Source organism: Pseudorasbora parva, chromosome 5, assembly GCF_024679245.1.
Source record: "Pseudorasbora parva isolate DD20220531a chromosome 5, ASM2467924v1, whole genome shotgun sequence".
NCBI classification, from domain to species: Eukaryota; Metazoa; Chordata; class Actinopteri; order Cypriniformes; family Gobionidae; genus Pseudorasbora; species Pseudorasbora parva.
The window spans coordinates 46,985,098-47,001,142 of NC_090176.1; the positions used below are offsets into that span (position 1 = coordinate 46,985,098).

The 16,045-nt window shown below is 38.7% G+C and overlaps 1 protein-coding gene across 17 annotated transcripts in view; it reads right to left on the reverse strand.

Moving 5' to 3' along the window:
- Window positions 1–760: 760 nt before the first annotated feature.
- Window positions 761–16,045, reverse strand: part of b3galt1b (UDP-Gal:betaGlcNAc beta 1,3-galactosyltransferase, polypeptide 1b) — a 224,563-nt gene continuing 209,278 nt past the window's right edge. For 11 of the 17 annotated variants that reach the window (XM_067444550.1, XM_067444537.1, XM_067444535.1 and 8 more), the window contains 2 exons: window positions 8,857–8,891; window positions 761–2,777 (listed from right to left, as the gene is read on the reverse strand). In XM_067444550.1, the coding sequence (XP_067300651.1) occupies window positions 1,572–2,567 (996 nt within the window). In that variant the 5' untranslated portion in view covers window positions 2,568–2,777; window positions 8,857–8,891 and the 3' untranslated portion in view covers window positions 761–1,571. Of the gene's footprint in view, window positions 2,778–8,856; window positions 8,892–12,380; window positions 12,480–16,045 lie in introns of all 17 variants that reach the window. The other 6 variants (XM_067444545.1, XM_067444548.1, XM_067444544.1 and 3 more) reach the window with 2 other exon arrangements.

Genomic DNA, 16,045 nt, shown 5'->3' on the forward strand with positions numbered 1-16,045 from the left:
TGAGTATAAATATTCAGTTATAATTCATGTAGGTGAGTTTGAATTGATATTTCATGTCGATATACAATGGTTACACACTTAAAACCGATCGTACTGTTTTTTATCATTGTAAGACTGGCCAATCTATAAAACAATTGCAAGGAAAACTAACTTTGACATGCTCTGAGATCCCCCGAGTAGTTGGGAGCATTTCAGTTGTGTTGTGGTTTAATTTAGTACGGCTGCACTACTGGGCCACTGTTGTTTTTGGATATTTTACAACAAAAATACTACATTTTTCTACCTTTAAAAAACTTCCATGTTTAAATGGGTTTTAAAGTTTGGGGCTGGAGATTTTTTTTTAAATGTCTTTAGTTTATCAATTTGATACTATAAAAATAAGTCTAACATTGTGAAATATTACAATTTAAAATCAAAATTAATTCAGCATCATTACTCCAGTCTTCAGTGTCGCATAATCCTTCAGATATCATTCTAGTAAGAAACATTAATTATCCTTCTTGAAAACAGTCAGGTTATGCTGTTTAATATTGATTGTGGAAACTATGCTACAGTTTTTCCTTTAAAATTCAGTTCAAGATCAGCATTCAATTGAAATTGTAAAATACTGTTACTTTTGATCATTTTAACGTGTCCTTGCTGAATAAACTGTAATTTATTTTCCTAATTGACAAATCTTTTAATATAAATGAGCAAAAAAAAAAAAAAAACTTAAAAAAAAAGCACATTGTGTTATTTTTTTTTATGTAAAATAAAATAAAATACACAGTATAATACAATAGTACCCATGGTTCATTGTTTTCACAGTTAAATGTCAAATCCCCAGACAATTTCAAAAAATGAAACAAAACTTATGTGAATCACATTTTGGCCTTAAATCAAATACTAGAGAAGAAAAGAAAAATCCACTTTCAAGTTTCCCACTTTTTTTTTTCTTCATGTTTCTCACTCAGTGCTTCATTATATGCCACATTAACACTGCGTTCCCTAAGAAACGTTTCTACAGGGTTGAGCATGTGCAGTAGATACTCTTGACTACTAGATGACACTTGGTACCAAGCGTTAATGACTTTAGATATATAGATATACAGTATAACTACAAACATGAGTCAGCTGCGATGTCTTCAACTTCTAGGAGTAAGAAAATAATTTTTAGACTTCATATAAATAACGAACTATACATCGGCGTTATCTTTTCCAAGAAAAGAGGTTTTTGAACATGTAAACAAACAGTATGCAGGCGCTTTCACATACAGTAAACAAAGCAACTTTGCATTGAACTTTTCGTATGTGTGCAAAGAAAAGTGAACGATCGAGGACATTCATCCGACATGTTTGATGTGCATCCAAAAGAACCTTCACAGACTGGCACAGTTATAATATTAACATGAACAGCATTTCCCCAACCCATTCTCATCTCACTGCTAAACAATATTGTTGAAATGCCCCAGGAGGATGTTAGTTTTTCTAAGCAAGAACTACAATATGTACTCGGCACATCCCAAGGCCCCGGGTCGCATCATCTGGGTATTAAAAAGGGCACAAATGCACATGTCCTCAGGCATGGTTGACTAACACTTGAGATGCTTCTTGCTGGTCATGTCGTTCCAGATGCGATGCATCTCCTCAGGGGAGATCTGGTGTACGGTGATGACTCGGCGGTACCTGCAGAGACTGTAGGCCATTTTCCAGTGATTGAAGCCACTGTTCTGATACGGGTGAATGCCCAGCTTCCTCAAACACACCCCGACATAAACGTCCTCCAGATGCAAGAGTCTGGTGTGCAGGGAAGTCTTGTAGATGAGCTCGGCCACGTCCGCCGAGAACACGTACCCCGTGCCCGAGCAAAACGGCGGATACTTGCTTTCGGGATAGAGGTCTCTGGGCATGTACCATTTGCTGCGCATGTCCCGTATGGGTCCGCCGTTGATGACGTACCCCGTGAAGTACCTCCGTCGAGGTTTGGTTGCCGGCTTCAAGAGTTTATACACCAAGTTGTCCATGTTTACAAAGATATCGCTGTCCGTTTTCATCACGTACTTGGCTTGGTTGCAGTAAGTCGCCACCCAGCGCATTCCCATCAGCGTTTTAAGAGTGAGGTTGTGGTACGAGTCAACGAAGTCCTCGACTACAATGTCGTGAAAGATCTCGCTTTCTTGCTCCACCATTTGGTTGAGCACCACATCCATACTCCGTCCGAGAAGAAACAGCGTTATGATGCGAAGGTCGCTGAACGTGCTCTCATCGCCCCACGTCTCCCGGATGGCCTGACGGGCGTCGAACTCCTTGTGCGTGGTTGTGATGAGGATGACGAGGAAGGGCACGTTGGTTTCGCATTTCTTGGGCTCGTTGATGATGAACTCGAAGGCGTGTGGGTTCAGTGGACGCGTCCTGATGTTGCTGAAGGTGGTGGTGGCGTTGCTCTTGAGCACTTTCGCCGGTTTACGTGCCGGCACGGACAGTTGGCTCACGTAGGATGACGTGGGTCTGGATATACTTAGATACCACAGAGCGCTGGCCCAGCAAACGACCGTCAACACATAGAGGCATGACACTTTTGAAGGCATTATGATGCATTTACGTGCACTTGGAGCTGAAGATCTCGAACGGCCTCGCAGCCATTAGTGATGGTTCCTCAGGCAGAAATGCAGAACGCAGCGGCATTTGTATGCAGCTTGACAACACCTGTCAGAGCTGTCTGTTCTCCGTATGAAACTGGTGGGAATTTGCAGGGTTTTGAATGCTCCCTGACACTCTTCTGCATGTTCTGCTAAAATCTGAAAAACAAAACAGCAAGTTATTTTCAACTAGTGGACAAGTGGGCTCTCTAACTGAAGCTAATACCGATGGCGATTGCACATAAATATGCTGATAGTAGCCCTCACGTAAGATGGTATTTATGAACTCTTTCCCCATCAGTGGTCTTATTCTTTTGGATAATTGCACAACTTTTATGGGCCTCTTAATATTTTTTTGTATGAATATCTGAATTTGCATTTTTAACAAAAAACATTTTATTCCAGCTTCACGCATTCCTTCATCAACTTTTGAATGTGGGTTTCATGAAGTTTCATTTAAAAAAAAGCAACATTGAGCTAAAAGGTGAGAAAATCACGTTTTTGTAAGACTACATCTGGATGAGATTCAGAGTGATGATCAAAACACAGATTGTGTAAATGGAGTTCATCAACACCCTAAGCTTCACCGTCCTATAGCTCGTCCTGGCTCATTCACAAACATTATGCAGTTTTGATTTATATGCTGTTTAATGTTGATGATTTTTTTTTACATATGATAGTGCTTGTTTCTGCTTTTTCTTCTCTGTTTTGAGCAGAAGAGTCATTACTTTTTTAGTAGATGTCAAATAGTGCTAGGGAAAACACTTTTCAAACATGGCGGTTAAAATTCACACAACTAAAATCAGAAACGGAATCTACTGACGAGACTGTCTGAACATTATAGGAAGTGACACAATGGGGAATAACTTTTTATTTGCCAGATGGACAAAGTCAATTATACCAATAATTTGTAAATCAAAAACAAAAAAAATATTATGATATTACAATTTTAAATGGCGCATTGGCTGAAGCAAAAAGAAATTCAGGTGCAAGTTAAAGAAAAGAATTTGGTAAAGAGTAGAACCTCACTCTCACCTACGCATTACATGTTGGCAGACAAGCAGTTTTTGTAGAAGTTTAACTCGCATTATGGAGAACACATTAACCTCACATAAGATCAATTACATCACAATCAACATACAATAATTAGCCAACACCAATTAAGATTCTTTCTTAAGTTTATATTAGAACTTAGTGCTGGGCGGTATTACCAATAGTATATATTACAGTATTTTTCAAAAGTTTCATGGTATATGACGGTATTTTTTTCCCTATGCATGACCAGGTGTTAACCACATTTTCTACGGATTGAGACAGGAAATACTGCAGTAGATTGACTAAAATGCCTTATTTTACTGTGATTAGTGAAAATTGTTGAAGAATTCCACACTAGAGTAATACAGAGTTTACAAAACCCCACAGAATAATGCTGTGGGGAGACAACCAATAAAACACAGACCTGCTGCAACAAACTCATTACAGACGCATGAATATTAAAATATGACCACAAAGAGAAAAAACAGAGTTGAGGGCACCTTAAGCAGTTTAAAAATCTAACCCTAGGCCTATATAACCACAAACTGCCAAAACAAGAGAGAAACCAACGGTGGCGTGGGTCAGTTTAAGGGTAAAGTTAGGGTCAGGTGCGGTGGTGTGGGTCAGTTTAAGGGTAGAGTTAGGGACAGATGTGGTGGTGTGGGTCAGTTTAAGGGTAGAGTTAGGGACAGGTGTGGTGGTGTGGGTCAGTTTAAGGGTAAAGTTAGAGACAGGTGTGGTGGTGTGGGTCAGTTTAAGGGTAAAGTTAGGGTCAGGTATGGTGGTGTGGGTCAGTTTAAGGGTAGAGTTAGAGACAGGTTTGGTGGTGTGGGTCAGTTTAAGGGTAAAGTTAGGGTCAGGTGCGGTGGTGTGGGTCAGTTTAAGGGTTAAGTTAGGGACAGGTGTGGTGGTGTGGGTCAGTTTAAGGGTAAAGTTAGGGACAGGTGTGGTGGTGTGGGTCAGTTTAAGGGTAAAGTTAGGGTCAGGTGTGGTGGTGTGGGTCAGTTTAAGGGTTAAGTTAGGGACAGGTGCGGTGGTGTGGGTCAGTTTAAGGGTAAAGTTAGGGACAGGTGTGGTGGTGTGGGTCAGTTTAAGGGTAAACTTAGGGTCAGGTGCGGTGGTGTGGGTCAGTTTAAGGGTAAAGTTAGAGACAGGTTTGGTGGTGTGGGTCAGTTTAAGGGTAAAGTTAGGGTCAGGTGCGGTGGTGTGGGTCAGTTTAAGGGTAAAGTTAGGGACAGGTGCGGTGGTGTGGGTCAGTTTAAGGGTAAAGTTAGGGACAGGTGCGGTGGTGTGGGTCAGTTTAAGGGTAAAGTTAGGGACAGGTGCGGTGGTGTGGGTCAGTTTAAGGGTAGAGTTAGGGTCAGGTGTGGTGGTGTGGGTCAGTTTAAGGGTAAAGTTAGGGTCAGGTGCGGTGGTGTGGGTCAGTTTAAGGGTAAAGTTAGGGTCAGGTGCGGTGGTGTGGGTCAGTTTAAGGGTAAAGTTAGGGACAGGTGCGGTGGTGTGGGTCAGTTTAAGGGTAAAGTTAGGGTCAGGTGCGGTGGTGTGGGTCAGTTTAAGGGTAGAGTTAGGGTCAGGTGTTGTGGTGTGGGTCAGTTTAAGGGTAGAGTTAGGGACAGGTGTGGTGGTGTGGGTCAGTTTAAGGGTAGAGTTAGAGACAGGTGTGGTGGTGTGGGTCAGTTAAGGGTAAAGTTAGGGTCAGGTGTGGTGGTGTGGGTCAGTTTAAGGGTAAAGTTAGGGACAGGTGTGGTGGTGTGGGTCAGTTTAAGGGTAAAGTTAGGGACAGGTGCGGTGGTGTGGGTCAGTTTAAGGGTAAAGTTAGGGTCAGGTGCGGTGGTGTGGGTCAGTTTAAGGGTAGAGTTAGGGTCAGGTGTGGTGGTGTGGGTCAGTTTAAGGGTAGAGTTAGAGACAGGTTTGGTGGTGTGGGTCAGTTTAAGGGTAAAGTTAGGGACAGGTGTGGTGGTGTGGGTCAGTTTAAGGGTTAAGTTAGGGACAGGTGCGGTGGTGTGGGTCAGTTTAAGGGTAAAGTTAGGGACAGGTGTGGGTCAGTTTAATGGTAAAGTTAGAGACAGGTTTGGTGGTGTGGGTCAGTTTAAGGGTAAAGTTAGGGACAGGTGCGGTGGTGTGGGTCAGTTTAAGGGTAAAGTTAGGGACAGGTGCGGTGGTGTGGGTCAGTTTAAGGGTAGAGTTAGGGTCAGGTGTGGTGGTGTGGGTCAGTTTAAGGGTAAAGTTAGGGTCAGGTGCGGTGGTGTGGGTCAGTTTAAGGGTAAAGTTAGGGACAGGTGCGGTGGTGTGGGTCAGTTTAAGGGTAAAGTTAGGGTCAGGTGCGGTGGTGTGGGTCAGTTTAAGGGTAGAGTTAGGGTCAGGTGTGGTGGTGTGGGTCAGTTTAAGGGTAAAGTTAGAGACAGGTGTGGTGGTGTGGGTCAGTTAAGGGTAAAGTTAGGGTCAGGTGTGGTGGTGTGGGTCAGTTTAAGGGTAAAGTTAGGGTCAGGTGCGGTGGTGTGGGTCAGTTTAAGGGTAAAGTTAGGGACAGGTGTGGTGGTGTGGGTCAGTTTAAGGGTAAAGTTAGGGTCAGGTGTGGTGGTGTGGGTCAGTTTAAGGGTAAAGTTAGGGTCAGGTGTGGTGGTGTGGGTCAGTTTAAGGGTAAAGTTAGGGTCAGGTGTGGTGGTGTGGGTCAGTTTAAGGGTAAAGTTAGGGACAGGTGTGGTGGTGTGGGTCAGTTTAAGGGTAAAGTTAGGGTCAGGTGCGGTGGTGTGGGTCAGTTTAAGGGTAGAGTTAGGGTCAGGTGTGGTGGTGTGGGTCAGTTTAAGGGTAAAGTTAGAGACAGGTGTGGGTCAGTTTAAGGGTAAAGTTAGAGACAGGTTTGGTGGTGTGGGTCAGTTTAAGGGTAGAGTTAGGGTCAGGTGTGGTGGTGTGGGTCAGTTTAAGGGTAAAGTTAGAGACAGGTGTGGGTCAGTTTAAGGGTAAAGTTAGAGACAGGTTTGGTGGTGTGGGTCAGTTTAAGGGTAAAGTTAGGGACAGGTGTGGTGGTGTGGGTCAGTTTAAGGGTAAAGTTAGGGACAGGTGTGGTGGTGTGGATCAGTTTAAGGGTAAAGTTAGGGACAGGTGTGGTGGTGTGGGTCAGTTTAAGGGTAAAGTTAGGGTCAGGTGTGGTGGTGTGGGTCAGTTTAAGGGTAAAGTTAGAGACAGGTGTGGTGGTGTGGGTCAGTTTTAGGGTAAAGTTAGAGACAGGTGTGGTGGTGTGGGTCAGTTTAAGGGTAAAGTTAGGGACAGGTGTGGTGGTGTGGGTATGGGTGAAATTTTAGCAATAGTAGTGAAGGGCCTTTAATATAAAGTGGGTCCAAGTTTTCTTTAAGTGAATATAATATACTCATGATGATCAGTTTACTATTGCTACATTAAGTATATCACTTGACATTTACCTTTAACTGTACTTTAACTCTTTCTGCTTTAAAAACATTTTATTCCAGCTTTATGCATTTTTTTAAATCAATGCTTGGAAAAAAATTAATTAGAGAAATGTTTTGTTTTTTTAAACAAAGCTGGGGGGTAAGACTGTCTGGATGGGATTCAGAACAATGATCAAAGCACAGATGGATCAGATCAACACCCCAAAGCTTCAGTCATTAACCCTTCATGGGTTCCGCACTTCATTTGTAAAATCTGGCAGTTTTGATTTACATGCCGTGTAATGTTATTTTACATTTGCACGATCAATCTTCACTCACATGTTTCTGCCTCTTCTTCACTTGTGTTTTGATCACTCTGTACTCTCAGATGATGTCATAGCACCCCCTTGAAGTATATTCCTATGTACACCACGTGGTCGTGTACGTAAGTGGAGTAGTCTACCCAACGATTCAGATACTCAGAATTAGTAACATCAGTTTTCTTTATAAATTAATATTTTCAAACAACAAAAGTTTATAAGGAAATTATGTAAAACTATGAAAAAAAGTATGTAATGGGCTACTCAATCAAAAGAGTAAACACAACTACAAGAATACTTAAAAAAATCTAGATCAAAAGACTGAGCACAAGTATAGGCCAAATATTCTTATACTTTTCTGTCAGTACAAGTAATCCTTAAATGCAATTTTAAGTTATTACTGAGAAGTACATAAAAAGTGGACTGAAAGAATACTTTCTTATTTTTAAAAGATTACTAATAGCACACTTCAATAAACTTCAGAAAAAAACAACATTTTGTTGTTGAGGAAAAAGCCATTAAAATGATTGAGATCAGACTCGGATGCGGAAATAACATAATAAAATGAACCCTTAAATGTTTGAGATGTTTTTCCTTTTTTTCCTCTAGTCTAGTCTGAAAAATCCCCAAACCTCAACATTGACTAGTGCATGACAACAACGGGTTTGCCTGTAGTGTTTTAAAGTTGAGATATTTTAGATAAATAGTTAATTCAAGATTGTGAATAAAATATGGCTTCAGGAGATTAAGAATTAAAAAAAATGCTTGACAGTATTGTAGATTTTGACATTATTTACTCCCCCTCAGGCTATTCCAACTCCGTATGAGGGTGTAAATAAAGATAGCGGTTCACTTTTGGGTGAACTGTCCCTTTAAGAGGAGAAAGAAATCAACCAAACGTCCAGAACATTGGTTAGAGGAGTCAGTACAGAACATCCCTCCTGCTGACACACAGCAGCAAACTGCTTATTACCCCCACCTAACCAAATATTTGAACCGGCACATTAATCAAATATTATGATTTTTATCTACTGACATTGCAGGAGATTGTTAAAGTTAGAAAGTATGAAAGAATATGAGGTGGAAACTGCATGTGTTTGAAAGCAGCAGTCCTCTGTTGGGATGGAAATGAGAGCGCCGTGTGAATCCTGCACTGAAGTTTTCAGCCGTTTAGACTTCTGATAAGAGAGCTGTGTCGGCATATAGCGGCTATCTAGCTGAATCGTCTTCTCAGTGGGGAAGACAACCAATCAGCACATTTATATAGGTGAGAAAATATCACTGGAATACTTAACAAAGAAATCATTTATTGTAATATAATCTAAACAAAATTGAACTGTCTGAATTGCTCTCTGCTACTTTATGTGTCGCTAATTTGTCGCTAATCTGACTGAAACTGTGACCTGGTAACAGGCGAGGTACAGGCAAGTTAATGAAAAAGTATACAATTTAATTGAATAATAATTAAAAATAATCAATCAACAAGCTTTTACTCACCATTTATCATTGTACATAGCTGAAGGATGCCTCATCTAGAAAAAGAAAACACGAAAAATATTTTATAATATATTATTTGCATTTTTTTTTTTAAAGTATGTTTAATTACACTGAAAGGTACATATAATGTATGCTGAAATGATACACACACACACATACATACACACACACGGGTATATTTGTGGCAATAGACAACAATACATTGTATGGGTCAAAATGATTTTTTGGAGGTTCCATGAAGATATTTTGTCAATTTACTACTGTAAATATATCAGAAATGTATTATTAGTACTAATATGCATTGCTAAGGACTTTATTTGGACAATTTCAGTGGCAATTTTCTCAATTTTTACTTTTTTTGCACCCTTAGAGTCCAGATTTTCAAAAAGATTTTATCTTGGTCAAATATTGTCCTGACAAACCATGCATCAATGGAAAGATTATTATAATGTATAAATCTCAGTTTAAAAAAATGGAGCCACTTTGTGGACCGCAGGGTCACCCCACCACCCACACAAAAACCGATCATTTTGTGTCTTAAGACATCAATGTGTCTCCACGATCATCAGGGTTTAATATGGATTTGAATGTCTGTGTTTTTTACTCTCATAGAAAAACACCCCATTGACATGCATTATACGGCAACGGTTAGAGATAAAAATCTTCATTTGTGTTCTACTGAAGCAGCAAACACACCTACATCTCGGATGCACTGCGAGTAAGCAGATTAATCCAATTTTAATTTTTGGGTGAACTATCACTTTAAACGGCATATTATAGGCTTTTTAGCTAAAATTAAACAAAACAATTATAATGCAAATAACAATTAATTTAAAAAAACTGAATACAAAAAAAAGAACATTCCAACATTTAAGTGTCCCATATAATAAACATATGGGACAACAAAGTTAATGCAAAAAAAAAAAAAAAAACCCTTTTTGTGTGACAACTAGCCCCGCTCCAATGGATCATCACTCCTGTTTCATAATCCAGTTTCTCTGCCTCTATCAGCTGTGTCGGTCCTGATCTGCCTTCCCCCGTTTTGATACACTGACTGGACACGTTTCAAACGCTGTCTTTCTCAATCAGTTCAGCAATGCTTCGTTTTAGTTAACATGCCTAAACTGAGCTCTGAAGCTCTATGATGAGAAAGCAGAATGACAGCTCATGAAGGTGGCTGAATGGAGAAGTTTCGTATGGCAGCTGCCACAGAGCTGGTCCGCTTTAAACAGAGCTGGCAGTGATGAAGCGTGTGAGCCGCCACTATTAACAGCTCCTCGAGAGGGATCTGGAAACACGCCGGCCGATGTTTCAACATTATACAAAAAGGGAGCAAGTATTCATTTTTGTGAATACTACACGTCTAAATGAGACATTTATATATTTATTTCAATTAATGATTCCAGATCTTTGAAAGAATTCATCAGAATTTCTCCTATAGATTATTAGTTATAAGTTAAGCATTACTATCACAAGTAAGTATTAAAGGGATAGTTCACTTTAAAATGAAAATTCTGTCATCCTTTACTCACCCTCAAGTTGTTTCAAACCTGTATGAATTTCTTTCTTCAGCTGAACACAAGGGAAGATATTTTGAAGAATGTGAGTAACCAAACAGTTACCTGGAGCCATTGGCTTCCATTGTATTTTTTTTCCTACTATGGAAGTTTTGAAACAACTTGAGTTTGAGTAAAGGATGACAGAATTTTCATTTTAAAGTGAACTATCCCTTTAAAGGCGAAGTTTTAAGTATTAAACTTTGCAGTGTAAATAACATTATCTTGTGCTCCAGACGTGTATGACTGTAAGCAACTGGATTTTCAACTGTCAGCTGATAAAAAAGATGAGGAACCCCACAGACTTACATTGGAAATGGTTCACATACCTCTTTCAGAGACCAAATGAACAGAAAACACTTTTAATGTTTTACATGTGCAAGAGTCACTCACATTTCCTTTATAACATGTAAAAAATGTCAGTAAACATTATTCAATTATATAATTCTCAACAGATCATTAAAGTGCATTCAGAGAGTTGCCATGAAATTTTGATTGATATATTTTTATGCATAATTATATTTAAATGTACTTGAGCTAATGATCTGTTAAGTATTATTATAATGTTTGTTAATGACTTCTTAATGAAAGGCAGATTTTTAAAGAAGCACGTTTGTTTATGCAGAGCCATTCAATGGAAAAATGACAGGGAAATTATCACTTCAATCCATAGATAATCACAAAATGTTATTTATGAAAGATGTCTTATGCTCACCATGTCTGTATTTATTCAACACAAATTTTAATTTATTGCAACACACAGCTGGATTGTTTACAATTGTGCAGTAACATGCATTAAAGGTGCCCTAGAATGAGTTGAAACATTATTTTCAATTGTTCTCCGATATCTACAGAGGGTCATGGAGGGCTTATTTAAGGGCAAAACTAGTCCAGATAAGTTTTACATTTACGACCCTAGAATGAAATGGTCTGTTTTTGCCTTATTTGGAAGGGTCATGAATAATAATATTGAGCTCTGCTCTGATCTGGCTTATTTCAGCAGCTCAAATAAGTGCAGTTATTCAGCTAACGCCCTGGCAAACAGCACAAACGGCTCATGAGTAGTGACAGAACATGCACAGCCGACTGAACTGAGATTGCTGAAATGCAGCTTGCACTTTTATTGGTGTTTGCTGCGAGAGAGAGCTTGGTTGCCAGAGGCATTAATATTAATGATTCCGACTAACTACGTCACAGTCAGTGTTATGTTGGGATTCTCCCTTTTTTAGTGGTATTTTTCAAGCGCAATATTTACATATAAAGGAGGAAACTGGTGTTTGAGGCTCATGTACAGAACTCTTATTCAGCTATGCCAAGGTAAATACTAGGGCTGGGTAAAAATAAATATTGATTTCTCGATTTTAACCAATTCTCACTTTTACAAAAGAATACTGATTCTTAAATCCCAAGAATCGATTAGTCCTTCTGTTTTGAGTTAATGAATGAAATAAACATTAGCGCACCATCTGGCAAGTTTTTATGACAGCCACCATTTAAATGTTCATATAACAAACGAATTGGAGTAGAAATATGATTATGTAATTGTAAAGTTAATTTTATGACTATTATTATTTAACACATAATTTAGTGAAATTTTAGTGTTTGAATTCAAATCAGTTAATTTACTATGCTAATGTAGTATCACCTGACTCCCATAGTTTACAGCACTAGTTCAGAGATTTTTGTTTTTCTTGAGAAAATGTGCCATGTATCATGCAAGAGTCGGAATCGGCTTGTACCAACCTGATATATATATATATATATATATATATATATATATATATATATATATATATATATATATCCAAAATAATCAATATTGAATTAAATCGACTCAAATCGAATTGAAAAATTTGTGTCAATACCCAGCCCTCGTAAATACAGTTTTCCATTCTATGGCACCTTTAAGAAAGTAAATAGGGTCAATGGTGATTTAATGCAGACTTTAAATAACATCAATAATCTCACCAAAAAAATGCAGTCACAGCCCTCTCTTTATGGCTTTTATGCTAATATGAGCGCTGCCAGTTTGCTCCACAGTCCTTTGCCAGGATTGGTGACCATCTGCTGTACAGAAATGAAAGAAACGTTTCCTCACCACTAAACTCACATTAAGTCGAGACCAGGTGGAAGTAAATGTCAATCTATGAAATTACTTTAAAATCACTCTGAAATCTCTCTCTGCTCAGGTACGGCATGAAAACCATTTTATATAAAGAACAGGATGGCATTACTTTGGTGTGTACACACACAAACACATACACACAATCTATATTGAAAGTGTAGTGATAAAACTGGTCTTATCCTGTGTTCATATCCACATAGTGCAGCCAACTCCAGCATATTAACCTTAAATGAAAGTTTCGGGTTTGTCCCAAGATAACATCATTCTCCAGGCAGCCTACAAGATGAGTTGCCATCACCACACACACACACACAGAACTGAATGAGATAATTTCGCAATCACAGCATGTTTATCAGGAAAACAGGGAGAAAATTCAGTCTGTAAAAGCAGATAAAGACCTCAAAAGGCCAAATGCCTCTGTTAAAACAAGAAACGGCAACAGATCTCGACTCGACTCAGATAAGCTGTGTGTGGATTCAATTTATTACTTGTTTTTAGCCAGAGACATATTCAAAGCTAACTCTCGGACCAAAAGCATTTTCTGTCATTGATTTGTCATGAGGGGGTTTAATGCGTCTTTGATTGACTTCAGAAATTGTGGCAGGTTTTAAAAAATTGCTGTAAATAAATCCAGGATGAGATACATACACACTCCAAGATTAAAGTCACCACTTTTCTTAAAGCTTTTGTGTGTAATACATTATAAAAGTATTTTAATGCATTAATTATGCCTAGTAATGCCTCTTATAATGCATTGGATGGTCACATAATAATTGTAACCACAGTTGTATTACATTATAATACACAGACTGTATAATGCATTTCAACTTTGGTACAGTTTATGAAAATATATAATGCATTATGATGTACATTATAAATACCTTGCATGATAGATAAAGGCTTTAAATAAAGTGTTACCATAATTAATTGTGATTAATTGCCTCTAACATTTTTATATTGTAATATTTTTTTTTTTATTAGGCTCCAAAGTTTTCCGTTTTGTTTGCTTTTTGATTAACAATGACAGCTAGCAGCAGGTTTATTAGACTAGAGTTTCTTTAAGACTTGACTCCTCCAAATAATTGAATTGAGATGTTCCAGTCACTTCCATGGCCACAGGTGTATAAATCAAGCACTAGGCATGCAGACGCTTCTACAAACATTTGTGAAAGAATGGGTCGCTCTCAGGAGCTCAGTGAACTCAAGCGTGTGATAGGTTGTCACCTGTCTAATAAGTCCATTTGTGAAATTTCCACACTACTAAATATATTACACTCAACTGTTAGTGGTATTATAACAAAGTGGAAGCAATTGGGAACAACAGCAACTCAGCCATGAAGTGATAGGCCATGAAAAATCCACAGAGCGGGGTCAGCGCATGCTGAGGTGCACAGTGCGCAGAAGTCACCAACTTTCTAGAGTCAATAGCTACAGACCTCCAAACTTTGTGTGACCTTTAGATGAGCTCAAGAACAGTGTGTAAAGAGCTTCATGGAGTGGGTTTCCATGGCTGAGCAGCTCATCCAAGCCTTACATCACCAAGAGCAATGCAAAGCGTGGGACGCAGAGGTGTAGAGCACACCGCCGCTGGACTCCGACATCCAATGGACGAGTCTAGGTTTGGCGGTTGCCAGGAGAACTGTACTTATCTGACTGCATTGTGCCAAGTGTAAAGTTTGGTGGGGGGGGGGGGGTTATGGTGTGGGGTTGTTTTTCTCAGGGGTTGGGCAATATATATATATATATATATATATAGACAGTCATTTTTCTCAGTTCACACCAGTGACAGGAATAGCAGATTGCCTTCTAATCATAATAGCATTTTCAGTCTCTCATGCACATACATAACAAAGAGTGAAAAATGTATGGGGGTCTGGATATTTTCCGTACTCACGGTATACACACACACACACACACACACAAAATCCTTAAAGAACACGGAAATACTAGGAAATGGAGCATTTTTACAAACATGTTAAATGAATTGTGCTGTAATATACAGAAAACAGTTAGCAAAATAGATTTGAAATCCAGAGACCGATGAGGAAAAAAAAAATCACAATCCATCATCAGGTATTTTTTGTGACAGGTGCAGATTCATCCAGACAGAGACTGACTCATCCCGACTGACACCTGTGCTGTTTGCACAAATGCAGGAGAAAACAGCTATGAAATCCTAATCCTATTATGCCGTTTTATGGCTGGCACGATATATTTATGGCCAGTCATTTTTCTCAATTCACACCAGTGGCAGGAATAGCAGATTGCCTTCTAATCATAATAGCATTTTCAGTCTCTCGCATTGATTTACGCCGTTTCATATCTTATAACCCCATCTAAAATATTTTTTTCATCAATAGTTTTGCATAATTACTAGCCTGCTGCAAATAGAATTCATGATATATCAAGCACCAATGCTGTGCTCCTCTTGTAAATGAGGCTGTTATCTGCTCATTTCTTTCTTTAGAAGCTTGATAGAAACCCTCGTATTGGTTTTTGTTGCAACAGAATGAAACCGTGAGGTACACACGGATCGCTTTTGTTTCATAAGCAGATGAATTTGTATATGAATTGATTTATTCAGGAATCCCCTTCTGAAGCTGAATCAATTGAGAAAATTAAATATGCACACTGTTCCAAAACCCAGTGAGCTGCCTTGCTGTTTACCGTCTACTTAGGCAGCATTCTGCATTATAGACACTCAAAAGTGAATGATTTGGAACACTACATAGATGATGTGCATCATACAATTAGTGCATCTCACACAAAAAGAGCAAAGGAGACTCAATGCACAATTAAAGGGTTAGTTGTCATTAATGACTCACTCCAATGTCGCTCCACACCCGTAAGACCTCCGTTCATCTTCAGAACACAGTTTTATATTTAGTCTGACAGCATATCCAAGTGTATGCACACTTTACTGTCCATGTCCAGAAAGGAAATAAAAACATCATCAAAGTAGTCCATATGTGACATCAGTTGGTTAGTTATAATCTCTTGAAGCATCGAAAATACATTTTGGCCCAAAAATAATAAAAACTAGGACTTTATTCAGCATTGTCTTCTCTTCCGCGTTTATTTTCAAACCTCAAATAAAGATTCAAACGGTCACGAATCAGCAGATTGATTCATGATTCGGATCGCGTGTCAAACTGCTGAAATCACGTGACATTGGCGATCCGAATCATGAATCTATTCAATATTCTGTTTCACTTGTAAACACATCACAGCACTGAAGAAAACTCACTTGCTACTTCCGGTTTACTGGGACTTTAAGACAATATTCTTAATTAGATTTGATATATTTTGTGTTTCTATTTTTATTGTAGTTAAAGTTTTTGTAATTTTTATTGTTTATTTTAAACATGTCTATCTTTTTTTTTTAAATTAAGTTTTAGTATGAAAATGTAAAATGCCTTTAATTGCTTTCATATTTTATTTTATTTCAGTATTTATTTTTAACGGAGTGCCTATTCACACCAAGTGCAAATTGCATGCCTTGTTGGCA